This window comes from Salarias fasciatus, chromosome 22, assembly GCF_902148845.1.
Source record: "Salarias fasciatus chromosome 22, fSalaFa1.1, whole genome shotgun sequence".
Classification (NCBI taxonomy): domain Eukaryota; kingdom Metazoa; phylum Chordata; class Actinopteri; order Blenniiformes; family Blenniidae; genus Salarias; species Salarias fasciatus.
The window spans coordinates 6934101-6951249 of record NC_043765.1 but is presented as its reverse complement, the minus strand read 5'-3'; the positions used below and the strand labels follow the sequence as shown (position 1 = coordinate 6951249).

Below are 17149 nucleotides of genomic sequence, written 5' to 3'. Positions count from 1 at the left end.
TCTTCAAAACGTGTTGATTTGGTTTTAAACTAATTTGAACGACCGACTCAAAGGCAAGTGTATTAAATGTAAGCTGTGATGAATAAAGTCTATAATTATCTTCAACAAAACAAAAACACGCCATCCATCCATTTCTTCAACGCTTTATCCAAGTCCTCATTACCAGCCGACAGAAGGTGAAGGCAGGCCGGTAAACACAGACACGCCTCACACCTACAGGCAATTGAACCTTCAACATATGTTTTTGGCCTGGAGGAGAAAATGGTGCAGGGAGAACAAGTTAACTCCTTCCAGACAGAAATGCCCCACAGGGGAAATGCTACCTGTAAAAGTACCAGCACGCCCATCTGATAACTGCTGATGAGAATACACACCTAGGATTAAAGCTGCAAAGATGTTACAAGTCTGAAAATCAGGACAAAGAAATTACTTAATCATTTTCAGCAGGTTTTAAAACCCTTATTTTAATACAATGATTAGCAAACAAATGTAAAAAAAAAAAAAAAAAAAAAAAAAAAAAGAATAAAAACAAACGTGGACAAATACAAAAAAAAAATCTGTCTTTACTTCAGAAGTCAGTACCTTTCCCTTCCCTTCCCCAGCCGGTGTGGGACTCGCCGGTTCCTCCAGGTTCCACCAGGAGGCGCCAGAGCAGAGCAAGAGCACAGCACAAATACCAGTACAAAGAGAAGAGGGACAGCAGAGAGCAAGAAAAGAAGGCAACTCGGACATTGAATCAAGAACAAAAAATAAGAAGAGAAGGAGGAAGAGTTATAAACATTTGAAAAATGGGTCTCTCTCTTTTCTTTTCTTTTTTTAGTTATTTGGTCTACTTCAAGGTTTCTTGCAGGACAGAAACCAGAATATAAACATCAACAGATCAGACAGTTACTGCATTGGTTCACATGCACCCCTTTCCCTCCCCCAACGCTTTTTTTTGTTTTTTTTTTTTCCTTGAAAAAAAGGACAATGCACATCTGATATGACATGATGCCACTACTTGCTATGCCAACACCATCCAAAAAGCACTGGTTTCACAATTCATGTGTACTGCAGAGAAAGAAAATTTAAAAAAAGAAGCTGAAAAAGAAATGCTTGACTCAAATGTACTGTATAAAAACCAAACTGTTATACTGTACACAGCCGAGACACACGACTCCAACTCGTTGTTTTGTTCATTGGTTGATTCTGTGGCATGTTCACAACTCGTGGAAGTTCCAGACAAATGTTTTGTCCTAATATTTACAACTTTTTTTTATTTTTTTTTTCCGGCGGGTAAAATCCTCTCGGCGAGGCGTGGACGAAATCTCAGCCCGGAGCTCCTTTGGATAAATCAGCACTGCGTACAAAATGTAGAGCCAGAGTGTGTGTGTGTGTGTGTGTGTGTGTGTGTGTGTGTGTAAGGGCGCGTGTCTGGAGGTGCAAAAGTTTGGAAGTGATTCTGGCTCCAACTGACACTTGCGTTTCGATTTTCCAACCTGCAATGCAGCGACTTACTTTCTCATTTCTTTCACTAGCTTAGAGTAAAAAGGCGAACGATGTGAAAGGGCAGTGCTAGACTCCGTTAACGTACAACACTCTTTGATTTTAATTACATTTTTTTTTTTGTTTAAATCTCACACTGTCGATGCAGAATCAGGGAATCTTTGAGCATTCATTTGAAAATTTTAAGTGTGTGTTATGCGCATGTGATGCATGAGTGTTGCGGGTCGATCGCAGTCGATCAGTGCGGGAGCTTCTGCGCCGGTCGGTCACAAACTGTGTGAGGTAGTGTGTTGGTGTCAGTGCTTTGCTGGTTGGCAGGCTAAGAATCTGAAGGACTGTGTAGTTTAACATTCATCGTGATTTCACTCCTATTGGGGGGAAGAAATGATCTACCGAGAGTCACTCAAGGTGCTATTTAGAAGCATGAAAGTCAATGAGAGCGATTCTCTGCGTAGTGAACGAGTAAAGGGCTAGTCAACAGAAAAGCTGGGCAAGTATCCGACTTGACACTGAGGTCATTCAGTCTGATCAAAGTCTTGTTTGTCTGCACGCGCCACACCTCAACACCGGACTTCCTCCTCAACTCTCATTAGCTGCCACCAGCTGGCCTAAGCCTTGGCGCACAAACACGGCCTGGATGTCCTTGGTCTTGATGCAGAAGTCACAAGCCCACACAGCGGCGCTCTCTCGAGTCAGCAGCCCGTACGCCGGTTCTGTCAGGCCCGTGCAGTCACGGTGGAACCAGCGCTGGCACGACGCCTCGCACAGGATGGCGTCCTGGTCGTCGTGCACCTCTGCCATGCAGAGGCCGCAGGGGAAGACCATCCCGGGGCCGCCCAGCTTCCCGGGGCCGGAGCCGGGCCCGGCGGAGGAGGCGGCGGGGCCGGGGGGCAGCGGGGACTGGGTGTTCGGAGTGGAGGTGGAGTTGGAGGGGGGGTTGGGGTTGCTGCCGGGAGTGTTGCCTCCGTTGTTGTTGGTCATGTTGTTCTGACCCGAATTGGAGGCAGCGTTTGACAGAGGGCCGCCGGCACCGGGAGTGTTGTTCTGTTGGTTGTAAGGGGTGGAGCCTGGGGCAGAGTTGGGTGGAGTGGACTGCTGCTGCTGCTGCTGCTGGGTGGAACTGTTGGAGTTGGGGGTGTTCGTGTTGCTGGGGGGCTGCAGCTGATTGGGCGGCGGATGCTGCGGCTGGCCCGATCCGTTCAGGGGGCCGGTGGGAGAAGAGTTGGGGTTGGGTTGCGGTGGTGCTGACGGAGGCTGGCCAGGCGTGTTGGCATTGGGCTGCTGGACATCGGGGTGTCCGGGGAAGCCCCCGCCAGGCTGCGGTGGTCCAGAGTTGGGGGGAGGGCCGGGCGTGGTGTTGTTAGGGGGAGGACCATTGGGGTTAAGGTTAAGCTGTTGCTGCTGTTGCTGCTGCTGCTGCTGCTGCTGCTGCGGGGGTCCAGGCGGAGCTCCTCCGGGACCAAAGTTCTTTCCGTCCTCGTTGCCAGGCCCCGGTGGACTGGGGCCCGGATAAGGGCCATCCTGTGAGGGAGGGAACTGTCCTTGCGGGGGCATACCTGGCAGCCCTCCCACCATGTTGCCACCGGGACCCCCACCCATGCCACCCATCATGTTCATCCCCGGACCCATACCTCCCCCCATGGGAGGCAGGGGACCTCTCGGACCTCCACCACCAGGCAGCGGAGGGCTGTTAAACGGATGCCCACCCTGTCCGTGCTGCTGCTGTGGGGGCATGCCGAATCGAGGGTGGGGTGGCCCCCCTCCGCCGGGGCCCCCCATAGCCCCCGGAGACAGCATGGGATTGAATCCCGGCCCAGGATGCATGGGTGGGCTGAAATTTGGTGGCATGTTGAACTGGGAGGGGCCGCCTGGCGGGAACCCCCCACCCCCGCCTCCTCCTCCGCTGCCACCCCCACCACCACCGCCAAAGCCCGGCATTCCGCCAAAGCTCAGCTGGTGGTGGGGCCCGGCGTTGGCTGGAGGGCCAAACGGTGGCCTCCGTCCAGGCTGACCGCTGCCCGGTCCTCCTGGGGGGCCTCCCATGAAGTTCATGCCTCCACCCATTCTGCCTCCACCTCCATACCCACCTCCTCCGCCGGCACCGGGGCTGGGAAGAAACGGGGCGCCGCCGGGTCCACCTGCTCCGCTGGGTCTGGACGGGGGTCCGAAGTCATCGTCGAAGGGGTTGGAAGCGACCAGATGGTCCACCATAGGAGTCGGAGGGGGCGCAAACTCAGTGAGATGGGAGAACCCCGCCGCCTGAGGAAAACAGAAAGAGCATATCAATCAACAGATAAGGCAATAAGTTATAAAAAGAACTTTTTTTATACATTTTACAAAAACACTTTCTGGGAGTTTGGTTTATTTGGGGTTTATTTACATCATTGAAGTTATTTACAGATGTATTAATACTGCTTAAACACAAACTTCATTAACTGGATGGACAATCTGATTTCTACACTGACTGTAAAAGGAGGAAGGAGTCATCTGCTTTGATCTGTGTGCTATTCTAGTTTGATAAGAAATAACTGCATATCCCTACAAGAAAAGCAACAATAAAGGATCTCAGTCTGCTACCAAACAGCCTTTTCTCTGCTTCATGTTAAGTGACACAGCAGCGCATTCTAATAATCACAGGAAGCAACAGGTATCAGAGCTGACAGCAACATTTCTGCTCTTGTTCTGACTCCTTTATACAGTCTATTACATAATTATGAAAAGTCTTTTAACAAACAAACAATCCCCTCTACAACAATCCCACAAGCGTATTTAGCCTGGTATGGAGAATTTAGGTAAAACATCTTTAATCAAAGCAGAAACAATCCACAGTGTAAATGTTTCTAAAACATTAAAAGTAATATGTTTATTACCTGAGTTGTGGACTTCCTTGCCTTCTTTTTCTCCGGGCTCTTCATCTGTGAAGCTGAAATAGTAAAAAGTAAAAGGGAGAGGGGTGGAAAGGGGGAAATAAAATATAAGTCACTACAAATAAAGCCAATTTTTCCTGCTATTGGTCCACCACCAATTAGGTTGAAGAATCACATTTGGATTGGCCAATACCCCTTAGTGACAGAGTGGAGCAGCTTTTTTAGACCTAGGGCCTCTTTGTCAAGTCCAACAGCTGTGATGGATTCAATGATGGGACATAGACTGGCATGAGGACAAGATGCTGAACATCCAGGCGGTATCATCACCAAGGTTATGAAGCCTTGAATCGCAAATGACCCAGGCAGACCAAAATGACCCAGGCAAGAGGGAGAGAGGCCGCAAACAGAGGCAGAAGAGGTAAGGTCAATGAGGGAGACAGGAAAAGACGAAGACATGAGGAACGAGGAAACGGAATTGGAGGTACATTGATAGCAAGATAGACATGAACCCCGTTCACAGATCCACTCGGTGGGAAACAGCCACCACCGGAGACAGTCGTGAAGTTTACATATGGGGAGGCGAGAAGGGGTTTGCTAACAGCACCAGTGCAGCCCATTGCAGCGCAGTAATGGATGATTCCGATCTGATTGGGGGAGATGGGTGAAATTAATTCCTACCTTTGCTCCGTTTTCCTTGTCCCGCCAGTAGTCTCCCCGATTCGGCAGCCATTAGCTAAAATGACTGTCGGTGAAGTGGCTTATCACCGTTCATATGCAAGAAAAAAAAAGTTATAAAAATGACGACGACGTCTTGAAGGCTGAATGCCGACTAGGTGGAGTCTGCCTTCAGGTCATGTCAGCCACCCTCAGACTGTTATCGCCACAGTATTTACGAATTATTGGTTATGATGGCTTGAAATATAGCGCCGGCCCAGGTCTGCAAAATCCTTTCCAGCTGCAAATCTTTGGCCACGGTGTCTGTCACGCCGGGATTTGGTCACCAAATAAACGTCAGGTAAAACCGAGCAGGTATTCAGCACAACTTCGCCTCGTTGCAAACCAGTTTCCACGAGCTGCCTGAAACTGGTTACTTGTAACCGGGCTTGAAATGCCAGTACAAGCAAGTTAGAGAGCACCCCCTCCCTCTCTAAAATGATCACTTACAGATGTGTGGCTCAAGACTCGATCAGCTAGCTAACGCAAGCTAGTTACTACCTCCAGCTAACTAGCTAGCCACGTTACTCAAAGTGGCTAGCTAGCAGCGTTGAGATATCAGCCAGCAGTCGCAACACCGGAGCATAAATCCGACACTGCGATGTACTCCTCTGTATTCACATGTGAAAAGGATCACTTCTTACATGGTTCATGAAATGAAGCAGATCGAATACGTTTGGAAAACTGGTGTTTACTATGCTAACATTAGCTGGCTAGCTAACGTTAGCTAGCCATCTTGCAGACTGTCTTGGAAGCAAACTGTACCCTTTCTCCGTTGCTTGCTCTGCTGTCCTTTAAATTGAAACTCTCTGGTGTGTCATTGCCAGCAAACCAGTCCCCACACGGTGTATGCTTGTTGATCCACCGTTCAACTATAATTCATTCAAAAACGCAAATTTTGCCATAATTATCATGGCCTTCTGTCGCCACCGGACAAAGAGGGATAAGCAGGAGTATCGCACACAGCGGAAGGTTACATTTCAGCTTAAAAAATAGGGGTGTCAAAAGGTAGCCGTCAACACTGTACATTTTCCATGTAAATGTTACGTTTTAAATAATCAGTTTTTACTAAACATGCACATAGATAATGCAACATATTAAGTGCCAGTTGGCATTTTCGTCTTTCACTGATATTGTTTTAGAGTTGATAAAACTATAATCACACCTGTGAGTGGTTTACATGGAGCAGCTCAGAACGGACCACTTCTGAACGCTGCCCTTTACAATTAAAGCGGCGGCGGACATCAATCAGACGGGCAATTAAGCACGTGATCTAGTGACTTTATGATTAATATTGAATTAATAGCAAGGACCAAAATGTAGATTTAACTGTCAACTTTGATTTAAAGCAGCGACTTTTAAATGAATGGCTGCTGTTTTCCACATGCCTGCAGTGCCTGGGGCTCAGCGGATAAACAGCCTTTGCTAAAATGTTGCCATTGATATGATCTAATCATACAATTAATCATAGTATAGAAAAATGCAATCCAGAGAACCATCAAAATACTAGAATACTTAGAATACTTTCTTATCTCAGAAATGTGTTATTCTGTTTCTGTGCATTCTGTCTTTTATTGTATTTATGCTGTGTTCTGTGTGGAACAAAGCAGGAATAAATGTGATCTGTCGAGCTGCTTATTCTGCCACAGTGTGTCAATGTAAAAGTTTCTGGCCCCCTCCCAACTGCAGATGCCCCCTCCCAGCTGCAGATGCCCCCTCCCCTCTGTGCTGCAGGCGCAGTCTTGGTCCTCTCAGCCACTCCGGACGGTCGTTCAGGACAGATCAGCCTCTTTGGGAATGGGACCACAAATCACAAGCAAGACAAACTTTTCTTTCTTTCGGATCATCCCACTTCGAAAGCATCTCTTCCCTCAAAGGGAATGAACTTTCAATATTATTCTTTTTTTTAAACTGAAAGGGGGAAACAGGTGTCAGAGAAATTACAAATGGGATAAAATAGGAGTGGTGCGTCTTGACAACGGCATGTCGCCTGTTTTATTCCATTTTGACTTTTGAAAGTTTTTCTGACATGCTTTAAAGAGAGGTGTGGAGATCCCGTGAGCTCAATCCCAGAAGAAAGCAGCAGGAAGTCTTTTGTTGAAGGCAGAGAGGTTTGTCTGGAAGGTTTATGGTTCACATCACACTCATCATGGCCAAGTGGTTCAAGGAGTTTCCCATCAATCTGAAGAACGGTACCGACAGGATCCGCTCAGCCTCCGAGTCTGGCTCTCAGCCCAGAGCCAGCAGAGCCGGCCTGGTGTGCAGCATCGGTACCAGAACATCCGCCTCCAGGACGGGGAGCCGCAAGAACTCCTCCACAGACAGTCCGGCGGCTGGAGGAGGCGGAGGGGGGTCGCTCATGTCCGGGAAGAACCGAAAGAACTCGGCCGCAGAGCTGAGCAGGAACGGAGTGAGCCCCCAGAAGGACGGCAAGGTGTGGGACGGACTCCTGTCCGGGAAAAGCCGCAAGAACTCCAGGTCCGAGCCGGTGTTTGAGGAGCAGCACAGACCCCTGAAGAGCTCCCCATCCAGCTCCTACATCAGCCGGATGATCCGGGTGGACACGCAGGACAAGAGCCCCAACTTCAACAGCGGTACCATCAGCAGCAGCAGCAGCAGCAGCAGCAGCACCGTGGTACCTGAAGGCGACAAAGCAGCTCAGAGCAAGAACGAAACAGTGAGTCACAGACACAGACCCAACAGTCTGATCCAGACCAAAACAAGCTGATCCTGACCCAATATTAACATCATCAACTTCCAATCTTTAGTGTTTGATTCAAATCTGTTTTGTGATATCTGAGGAACAATCTTTAATGTTTGGTGCAAACCTACATAAATCATGATTTGAAATACTTAAAAGTTTGAAACAGAAACTTAGAACATTATCAGGATGTCACTATTACCCCACTTAGTGATGATAATCTGGTCTGAGATGTCTCAACCTTACTGTTGGTGGTAAAGACATTCATATTAGACTTTTTCACTCTTGTAAGTTCACTGAACTGTTAAACTATCCACACTAATTTAAAGAATGAAAACGTTGTAGATATATCCTATTGTAGATGCTTTGATTAACAAGAGCTAGATTTCCTTTTGTTATTGATAAAAATATTCATCAGATCAGATACAATATTGATAGCCACCTTGAATATCATATCAGCTTTTATGGCCTGATTTTAAGATGCTATAAATTAAAAGAGCTTATGGGCTGAATATGTGTAAATGACTACAGCTTTTAAACTTGCCAGGCAGTAGCAATGCCATCAGTGATTTCAAGTTGAATCTTTCTGTTAAATTTTATTATATTGTAAATGCAATAAACAACATTAACAGACTTTCTATGCATCAATCTTTCAGTTTTCATCAGTAATCAGAGATGACACAAGGACATTCTTACGCATTATTAGAGCTTTTTATTCTGTTTCTTCATGCATACTTCTGTCCCATATTTCTATGAGGGATTCTGCTTCATCAACTCCATTTCGAGATGCCAATGCTTCTTCCAGCTGCAGGATGTTGGGAGTTCTACCTGTTGAATGCACAGCAGTGCAGCAAAGTCTCCTCCTGATGAAGGAAGGATCCATTCCAAGCTCTGAAAACTGATCTTTTTTTTTGTTTTCTGCTTTCTACTTTGTCCCCGTTCTTCATTGTGTCCACTCCTAACAGCTTTTCTATCTGCCTTTCTGTTTCTTCTCCACCCCTCGCCCTCACAAACCTCAGCTTTGCCTGGAATACAAAGCTGCGGTCAGATACGAGGCCTTCACCTTCCTCTCCTTCCTGTTATCCGGCCGACTATATTCTTCTTCTTCTTCTTCTTCTTCTTCTCTCTGCCCCTCCCTTTGCTTCATCCCTCTCTTTCACTGCATTCAGCCCCCCTGGTGATGACTATCAGGTTATAAAAAGCATCGCGTTATGTGACACTCAGGTGCAAAGCAAAGTCCCCTCAGCTCGTCTGAAGTAAGAATGCAGACAGGAGAGGGAGGTGGTGGCGAGAAGAAAGACAGATAAATGATAGGACGAGAAAAAGGAGAAGTTTTATATTTCAGAGAAGGTGAAAAATCCCCAATTTCAATATCAATTTCAAGTCTGCTGACTTTTATGAACTTTTGTTCTATAGTAAACGTATCTTTTGATTTCCTGATGATAAATGCAGCCTGATCAATGGGGAAATTCAAATATTTTCTGCTAACACAGAACAAATAAAAACTAAACTGAGAATATCTGTATTTATTTAACACCCTTTCATACTGTAACTAATCTACAAGAAGCTTCAAATGCACATCTACAAGTAGATATCCACTGAAAGAGACCAGCGCTTGTAGATGTGTTGTAATTGGCTCAACAGAAACTCCTCGTAACACCCGGCTGTGCTCGCTCCTGTTTGCCAGGATGGGTTTCAGGCTGTATTCAAACACCGACACGTCCCCCCGTCTTTGTCCGGGCGAACACAGCTGGAAGTCGTTACGGAGAGGCAGCTTTTACAGCCTGCTATTGTCTCCTGTTGAGTGGCTTGTAAAGTAAACAAGAAATGACATGCCAGCGATAAGGTGACAGCTCCGTCAGTGGTGGCCGATGCAGAGGATGGATGATTGTGGAGAGACAATAGACTTCACAGAGATGAGTGCCTCTTCAGAAAATCGGTAAAATCAGCTGTCGAAGATAATTAATCAATAACTGACTGGGAAATATTGAAACTTTTCTACATATTCAATTATTTACCTTTTTTTTTAAAAAAAAAAAATAAAGTTATTCCTTTAGTTGTGTCTTCAACCAGTTTTACCATGATTACCTATTGCAGTATTTCAGTTTCTTTTATCAGGGTTTAACATTGGGTCATATTACACTATACTGGAATGCATATGGCAGTAAACTTGAGAATTGTTCAGTTTTCAACAAAATTCTACACAAAAAAGATCATTGGTTGTGTTAAAAAACTACATTAATGCATGGTCTTCAGTCCTTTCAACATTTTATTGAGAAACTAATGCCAAACAATTTGTCAGTTAGTAAATTCCTTAAAGCTGTCAACAGAAACTTTATTTCAGATTACACATTTACCTCCTGAAAGTTTTAAGCATTAATAATCTCATCCTGTTGGGCTCTGATCATGCTTGTTTTCTATTGGCATAATATTACTGCCTATAGGGATTACAAACATTTACCTGTATTCACATCTGTGTCAAATGATCTGCTCATTTGTTTGGCAGTTTGTGTAGTAAGTCTGTAGAATCTGCTTCTCTGACTGTTATTCTTGGTTTTAAATATAATGATGAGCAGGATTACTCAAAGGTCTGTTCATTTACCTCGGAAAAACAAATAGAATGAGTTTGATATAATTTATAAATGACGTGATCCTTTTCTTGTTTGAGGATAAAAAAGGACACAACATTCCTCTTCTAAAAATATTCATGAACTAAAGGTTGATGTTTCTTGATTCAGGTGATCATTCTTGAGGATTACGCGGATCCCTTCGACGCCCAGAAGACGAGGGAGCAGAGGGAGGCGGAGCGGGTCGGGGAGAACGACGGCTACATGGAGCCCTACGATGCCCAGCAGATGATCACCGGTACCGCTTCCGCCGCCGTCCTCCCTCCTTCCTCTCTTGAATGAATGATGACTCTTGCTGACAGGATCCCCATTTTCAGCCTCTCCAGGCGGAGCGGTGAGAACGTGAACTCGCTCCCCGAAGTGCTCCCTGCGCCCCATGGGGTTGCTACGGCAACTGTGTTGCATTTGGACAATGGGTGCAGTTTCCTGTTCCTGCTTCCTCTTTCCTGTCTCTGTTTCCTGGTGCTATTCTCTAGAAAGGAAGTTTGCCCTTGGTGCACGTACCCCCCCTTCCCCACACACACACACACACACACACACATCAGACGTAGCTCTGTGTAGACCCCTATATGGACCTGTCTAACCATTAATCAAAGCTTCCCAGCATCAAGTAAGACTGGTGGCCAGTTGTCCAATCGCATGCTCTCCTGACCTTTCCTCCCATCAGCCCTATTGTTTTCTCTGGAAGAGGTTCACAATAGCCTGCTGCGGCGGTGAAAATGCTTTATTGCGGTGCTGCCGAGTGGATTTGACTTCAGCGAGTGCCTGTGCTACTTCAAGGACTCCTCGCAGAGGATGTGATGATGCCGCCGACTCAATTTATGAGGTTTAAATCACAGCGAGGAAGCAAGCGCACCGGGGCTTAAATCAGGCCGAGGAAGTGAGCAGGAGGCTGATGTCACTGTGACTCAGTGAGCCGGGTGGCGAGAGTCAGGGCCACAACAACGTTCACGATCCACGCACAGCGGCCGGCATCAGGTACCGGGATCAGGCTGAACGGCGGCGGACCAACAGGTTCACCGATGACTGAACGTGATTATGAGGCTGCGCTCTCACTTTGACCCTGATCAAACAAAACAGCTGAGTCAAGACAAACACGTTTCTCCGGATTTCTGTGACGAATTTAGCCTCATGATGAGCATTCACCGTCTTTCCCGGTCACACGTGAAGCGGCACCTTCGTCACAGTATTTCGTCATCAAAGTTACTGCTTTTATGCTTAAATCTGAAGGATTGAAAACTAATTCAACCTTCACGGTTTAGTGGTAGAAAACACTTACTGGACTGGTGACCTGTCCTGACCTGGGCACTACATACATATTGCAGAAAAAGCAGGTTTTGGTCTTACCTGATCAGTCCCATTCATACGGAGCAGCAGCCATCACGAGAGGAGCTGGCACGCCATTAGCAACAACCTGCACTTCAGTCTCCCAGCATGCATTAGTACATGGACAGGTGGAGATGAGAAATGCACCATCAGGCTGTAATGTGTAATGGATCCTGATTGAAATGATCCCATGCTCTAACTTCTTTCCCATATTAGTGATATAATTGCAAAAATCAACACAAAAACAAACTTTCTGATATGCAGACATCATAATGTCAGTAATGTAAGTGTAATGAGGTTTAGTGTTGAATGACCGTTGTATGTAGCAGCTTTGGACTAGTTGTCTGACTAAATGTCATTCTCCACAGCCATGAAACATGTAGAACTAGTTTATGAAGCTTGGTGTTTGTCTTCTATGATTTATTTTGTACCTTCTAAGCCATGTTGACAGCTCCCAACAGCTGTCGATGACTGATGCGGTGATTTGTTTACACTTTATTTGACAAATTTTGGAAACAGATTCCACTGATGGTTTATTTTTCGTCTCACTTTTGATTCATTCATACAGTAGAACCTGAGGCAGCTGTGCTGGGAAAATGTAATTTATGAGCTTGAATTGCACTCTTCAGGCTGTAACAGTTTGAAAAATGAAAAGTGTTCATGCAGCATGTGAGATTTCTGGAGGAAATAACTGTAATGCTGTTGCTCTTATTGCACTTCAATGCTTGTTTTTCTACCAACTCTTTACTCCTGTTCTGATTGATGGACTGCGAGTTCTAAAGAGTTCTCAGGTCACTCAGAAGGTCTGTGAGGGTGGAGCAGGAGAAAGAAGCAAGCAGCTTCTCTGACACAGATGGATTTGATGTGTGAGATACGAAGAACTGGCCACTTGGATGAAAGTCAACAACATCTGTAGATCTAATTTATGTGTTTTAAGGTTTCATCTTGAACTGAAATCAAAGCTTTGGTCTGAAGATGCTCAGTGTTTCTAGCATTTTCTCCCTTCACTGAAACTATCGCAGTTGATGCATCACTTCTGATTTCCTCCCCAGAAGAAGCTCCTTATCTCCCAGAAAACCTTTTAATCTTGAATCCCTTGTTCTCTACCCACCAGAGATCAGACGCCGTGGATCTAAGGACCTGCTGAAGGTGTGTGTGCTGGTGGAGGGGAGCGAGGGCCCGGCGGCCGACGGGCAGCCGGCTCCTTTACAGATCTACGACACCCCGTATGAAGGCGGCGGTGACGGCGAGAAGACGGCGGTCACCCGTCCGGAGCTGGACACCCGCCCCTCCGCCGAGTACGAGCTGCCCTGGGAATGGAAGAAGGAGCAAATCGTGAAAACCTTATCAGGTACAACAGCGTATTTAGCCGACACTCGCCTGTGATGTTTTGACATGAGCTCCTCCACCTGTCGCAGCATTGTGAATCACAGCTTCATAAATAACACAAAACAAGTGCAAAACATCAAATCAGAGGCAAAGATGCACGTTATCAATGGTATCAATCATATATTCATTCAAAAACACGCTTGCAGAAGAAAAACACTTTGTAGAACATGTTCATGAACAATTCTCACTGAAGTCTCAGTTCCATACTTATAGAAAAACATCCAAAACTTCTACACTAAATTACTAAAATGTCTACAGCAGTTAACTCCACTTAAAATGGTCCAAACACAAAAAAAATTCAAAAGCTACTAAAACAGCCTAAAAAGCAACAAGGCATCATACATTATAAAATGTTATGAACTTCATTAATGTCACCTAAAACATAGTTTTTGTATACACAATAAAACCATTTGTATGACTTTATGAGCTGGTTTCTCCTCATTTTCAAGGTTTTGCAGCTCAACACAAATTTTATTTGGTGCAAATTGTGAAACAAACAAACAAAACAAGAGTAACAAATAAAAAGCTGTTTCATCATAGAGACTGCAGACTCCTGACTTAGATGTATTGCTCACACAGTAGTTACACTATTTTCTACTTATTGGTTGAAATCAGTAAAAAGTAATTCTATGATTTATTTGTTGTTGTTTTTTTCCCGTCATTAATTTAATATTCTATCTGTATGTTTTTTTCCCAAGAGCCCCGAGGAAAAAATTGATGTTGTTATTGCTAATAAATCCACATTTAGCTGTTACAGGTATCATTAATGACGTTACGAATCATCCCATTGCAGCTAAACTGAATATCAGCTTTTTGAATATCTGTCATCCAATGACTTTTTTTGTCTTGTTTTATAATATCTGATGTCAAGCTGAGCGCTAATTTCAGAACTGAACAAAATTCTGCATTTCTACACATCTGGATTGTAATTAATCCATTTTTTTGTTTTATTCCAAATGTCTCAAATTTGGAACTTTTGAACGAATTTCTGCATGTTTCCAATTGGCAGAAAGTGTGAATAGTTTTTCTTCATTATTAATCAGCATTTTTGTCGTACAGAAGCCTTCCCTGTCTCTTTCTTCTTAGGTCAATATGAAACATATTTGTTAAAAAAAAAAAAAAAAAACACAGGCAGGCTTACTCTCACATTTATATTTCATACGCTGCATAGACCAGCAGCATACCGAGCAGCGTCTTGCATGAAACATCAAAGTGAAGTCTTCTTATTTCATATTTACTGAAGGCGGCAGCATCCAGCTCCGGCCCGGGCCGAGTCGCTCGTTTCTTTTGCAGGGATCCTCATCTTCCCTCGCCGCTCGTCTCTCCGCAGCGCAGTTTGACGGCGCTGCGAAAGATGAGACGCTCCACCCCACGCTCACCAGACAGCCTCAGCATCCGGGCGCCCAGCCGCCGCCGCCGCCGCCGCCGCAGCAGCAGCATCTGAGGCAGAAGAGCTGGACTCAGAAGATCCTGAGGTCGTCTCCTCCCACCCTGTTGGGCTGCTCCACCCTCAGCAGCTCTGAAGCAGAGGCCTGCTGTGTGGATCCATCCCTGCCCCTGGAAAAACAGAGGTGAGGAACATCTGCGCCGACTGAACCAACACACCGCCAAGCACCATTCTCCGAAAAAGAAAAATAATATGAGAAAGAGAGAAAAGTTTCACAGCTGAAAGTGAATCCTCTGCAGACTTCATTTGTGTTTGATGTGGCTCAGAGTGGGGGATTTCCTGGAGACACATCAAACTTTGCTATTTAATTCTGTAATTCTCAAAGTATTTTAAAAGGAATCCAACAGCCCAAATGTGTGTGTGTGTGTGCATCTGTTTCTAATTCCACCAATGAACCTCCCCGCCTCGTTTTTATTAAATTTCAGCATTATGTAAGTCCTGCTTATTTCCAAAGGGAAGGTCAGGGAAAATGAGTGTTCGCTTGCTTGAAGCTGAAACTCGCTGCTCTGCTCTGCTCTCAGCTGGTACCACGGCTGTGTGACTCGCCAGGAGGCAGAGTTTCAGCTGCAGACCTGCAGGGAGGCCAGCTTCCTGGTCAGGAACAGCGAGTCGGACACCAGCAAGTACTCCATCGCCCTCAAGTGAGTGCAATCTGAAGGTGCACCGTGTTGAACCTGAACGCAGCCCGTGGAATCTGAACTGTCACATACAGTAGATCATAAACTGAATTATAATGAGATTAGTTCAGTTTTTGACTCAAAATCTGTGTTAGGAACAGTGCTATAACTACTTAGTATCTCCTTAATGCTCTCTTTAGTTATATGTTGGTGTTTTTTCGTCACTTTCACGGCTGCATGAGAAACAAAAACACACCCGGCCATTACACCAGTATTATACTGTCTATTATACTTAGAGGTTGTATTACCAGCTCTACACATCCTGTCTTTTGTCTGTAAACAGACTGCTATGAATGGGTCCTAATTATTGGAAAAACAATCTCAGAAGAAAACTTATTTTTTATAGTTCACTGAAAAAGCTTTGATGAGAAAATCAGATGTAAGTGTTACGAGACACGTTGCTGCTTGCCTGCAGGTTTGTCAACTATTTCAGTTGCTTTTTTATTGCTTTTAGCTGCCATAGCTTAGTAAATCAGATTTAACAGAGCGAATCAGTCGTTACTGCAACTTATTTGCAGATAATTACTTATTTTCAGTAACTTGCACGATAAAAAGAACTATTTTTGATGCCCATGCTTATTTTGTGCATTTTTTTAAGGTATTATCTGTGTGTATGTGTGATGCTATGTGTCATTCGAAAGCTTATTTCATGGCGGTTACAAAAATTTGAGAAGACTGAATCCTCCCTGGAAAAAACAAGTAAATGTGTTTTCTCCCTTTCTCTGTTTTTTTTTTTTTTTTTTGTAATTCAGGACAAGTCAGGGATGTGTTCACATCATTGTCGCTCAAACAAAAGAAAACGGCTACACCCTGGACCAGAGTAGCTGCGTGTTCCCCAGCATCCCAGAGGTGGTGCACCACTACTGCACCCAGCGCCTGCCGTTCACCGGAGCAGAGCACATGACCCTGCTGCACCCGGTGCCTCGCATCCACTGACTGACCCCCGACCCCCACCTCGCCACACAGACCACAACCTCACACAACACACACAGTCTCTTCAAGAACACCCCAACTATGTTCTTTCCAGCGGCTCCACCCAGTGACTGTGACTTTGTGCTGTTTGTTTACTCCAGTGTGCAGCTCATGCAAAACATCCAAGCGGCTGTTTTGCATGGGATTAATCTCAGCAGGAAGAACGAGGCACTTTTGCTACTGGAATGGAGACAACACACTCTCACTCTGATATGAAGTTGATATCATCAGATTGGCATTTTTTTTTTTTTTTTTTTTTAGCTGAACGCCTTCATTTAGTGGTGGCTCTTGTTCTCCCTCTGCTGGATCTGCTGCTACACCGCACCCAATCGCCCACACAAAGAAGGTTTTCATTGATCAAATTCATGTGTCCAAGCATGAAAATCCCAATAATACGGATAATATGAACAAGCACCATCTATTTTACATGTATCCTCGCAGCATTTCTGTTGGTTTATGCCGTTAATGCTGGTTAGTGTTCCTTAACCACTGACCCTTGAGGTTTTCCTCAGTTTTCACTGTGAATGAGAGACTTGTTTCTCCTGTGCTGTCTGCTCCGCCGAGTGTGAATGATTCACCCTGGTGCAATGTGCTTGAAGGCGTAGTGGCCTTGCAATAGTTATTGACAGGAAATGGGAATTGAGTCCATCTTTATTCCTCCATTAAACCCTCCCAAGAGGAGCATCCGTAATCCTGCAATCTTGCAAGATTATCTAATTTAAAAAGCGTTTCGACAGTTAGTCCCATTAAAACTGATATATCTTTTTGGAAAGCAGGCTGTTGTCACAGGTGTTGACAGTAAGTACCACTATAAAGGATAGAACACATAATCACACACATTGTACTCTTTAGTGACACAGCATTATTCAATTTGATCTGGAATAAGGAACTTATAAAAAATGAATGTCTTCAGTAGATCTTGGGCGCTGAAGGCTGTATGCTGT

General features: G+C 45.1%; 2 protein-coding genes across 3 annotated transcripts; one reads left to right on the top strand and one right to left on the bottom strand.

Moving 5' to 3' along the window:
* Positions 1–801: 801 nt before the first annotated feature.
* On the bottom strand, positions 802–6021 carry pygo2 (pygopus homolog 2 (Drosophila)). Of its 2 annotated transcripts, none has more exons than XM_030120649.1 (3): positions 5031–6021; positions 4356–4408; positions 802–3744 (listed from the first exon to the last, which is right to left on the bottom strand). In XM_030120649.1, the coding sequence occupies exons 1-3, from the start codon at positions 5080–5082 to the stop codon at positions 2065–2067; spliced, it is 1785 nt and encodes a 594-aa protein (XP_029976509.1). In that variant the 5' UTR covers positions 5083–6021; the 3' UTR covers positions 802–2064. The 2 variants fall into 2 exon arrangements, with proteins under 2 accessions (XP_029976509.1, XP_029976510.1); XM_030120650.1 differs by having other exon boundaries at positions 5832–6021.
* Positions 6022–6820: 799 nt separating this feature from the next.
* On the top strand, positions 6821–16399 carry LOC115409559 (SH2 domain-containing adapter protein E). The gene is made up of 6 exons (XM_030120795.1): positions 6821–7743; positions 10506–10632; positions 12835–13071; positions 14440–14680; positions 15078–15197; positions 15986–16399. The coding sequence occupies exons 1-6, from the start codon at positions 7195–7197 to the stop codon at positions 16167–16169; spliced, it is 1458 nt and encodes a 485-aa protein (XP_029976655.1). The 5' UTR covers positions 6821–7194; the 3' UTR covers positions 16170–16399.
* The last annotated feature ends 750 nt before the right edge of the window (positions 16400–17149 follow it).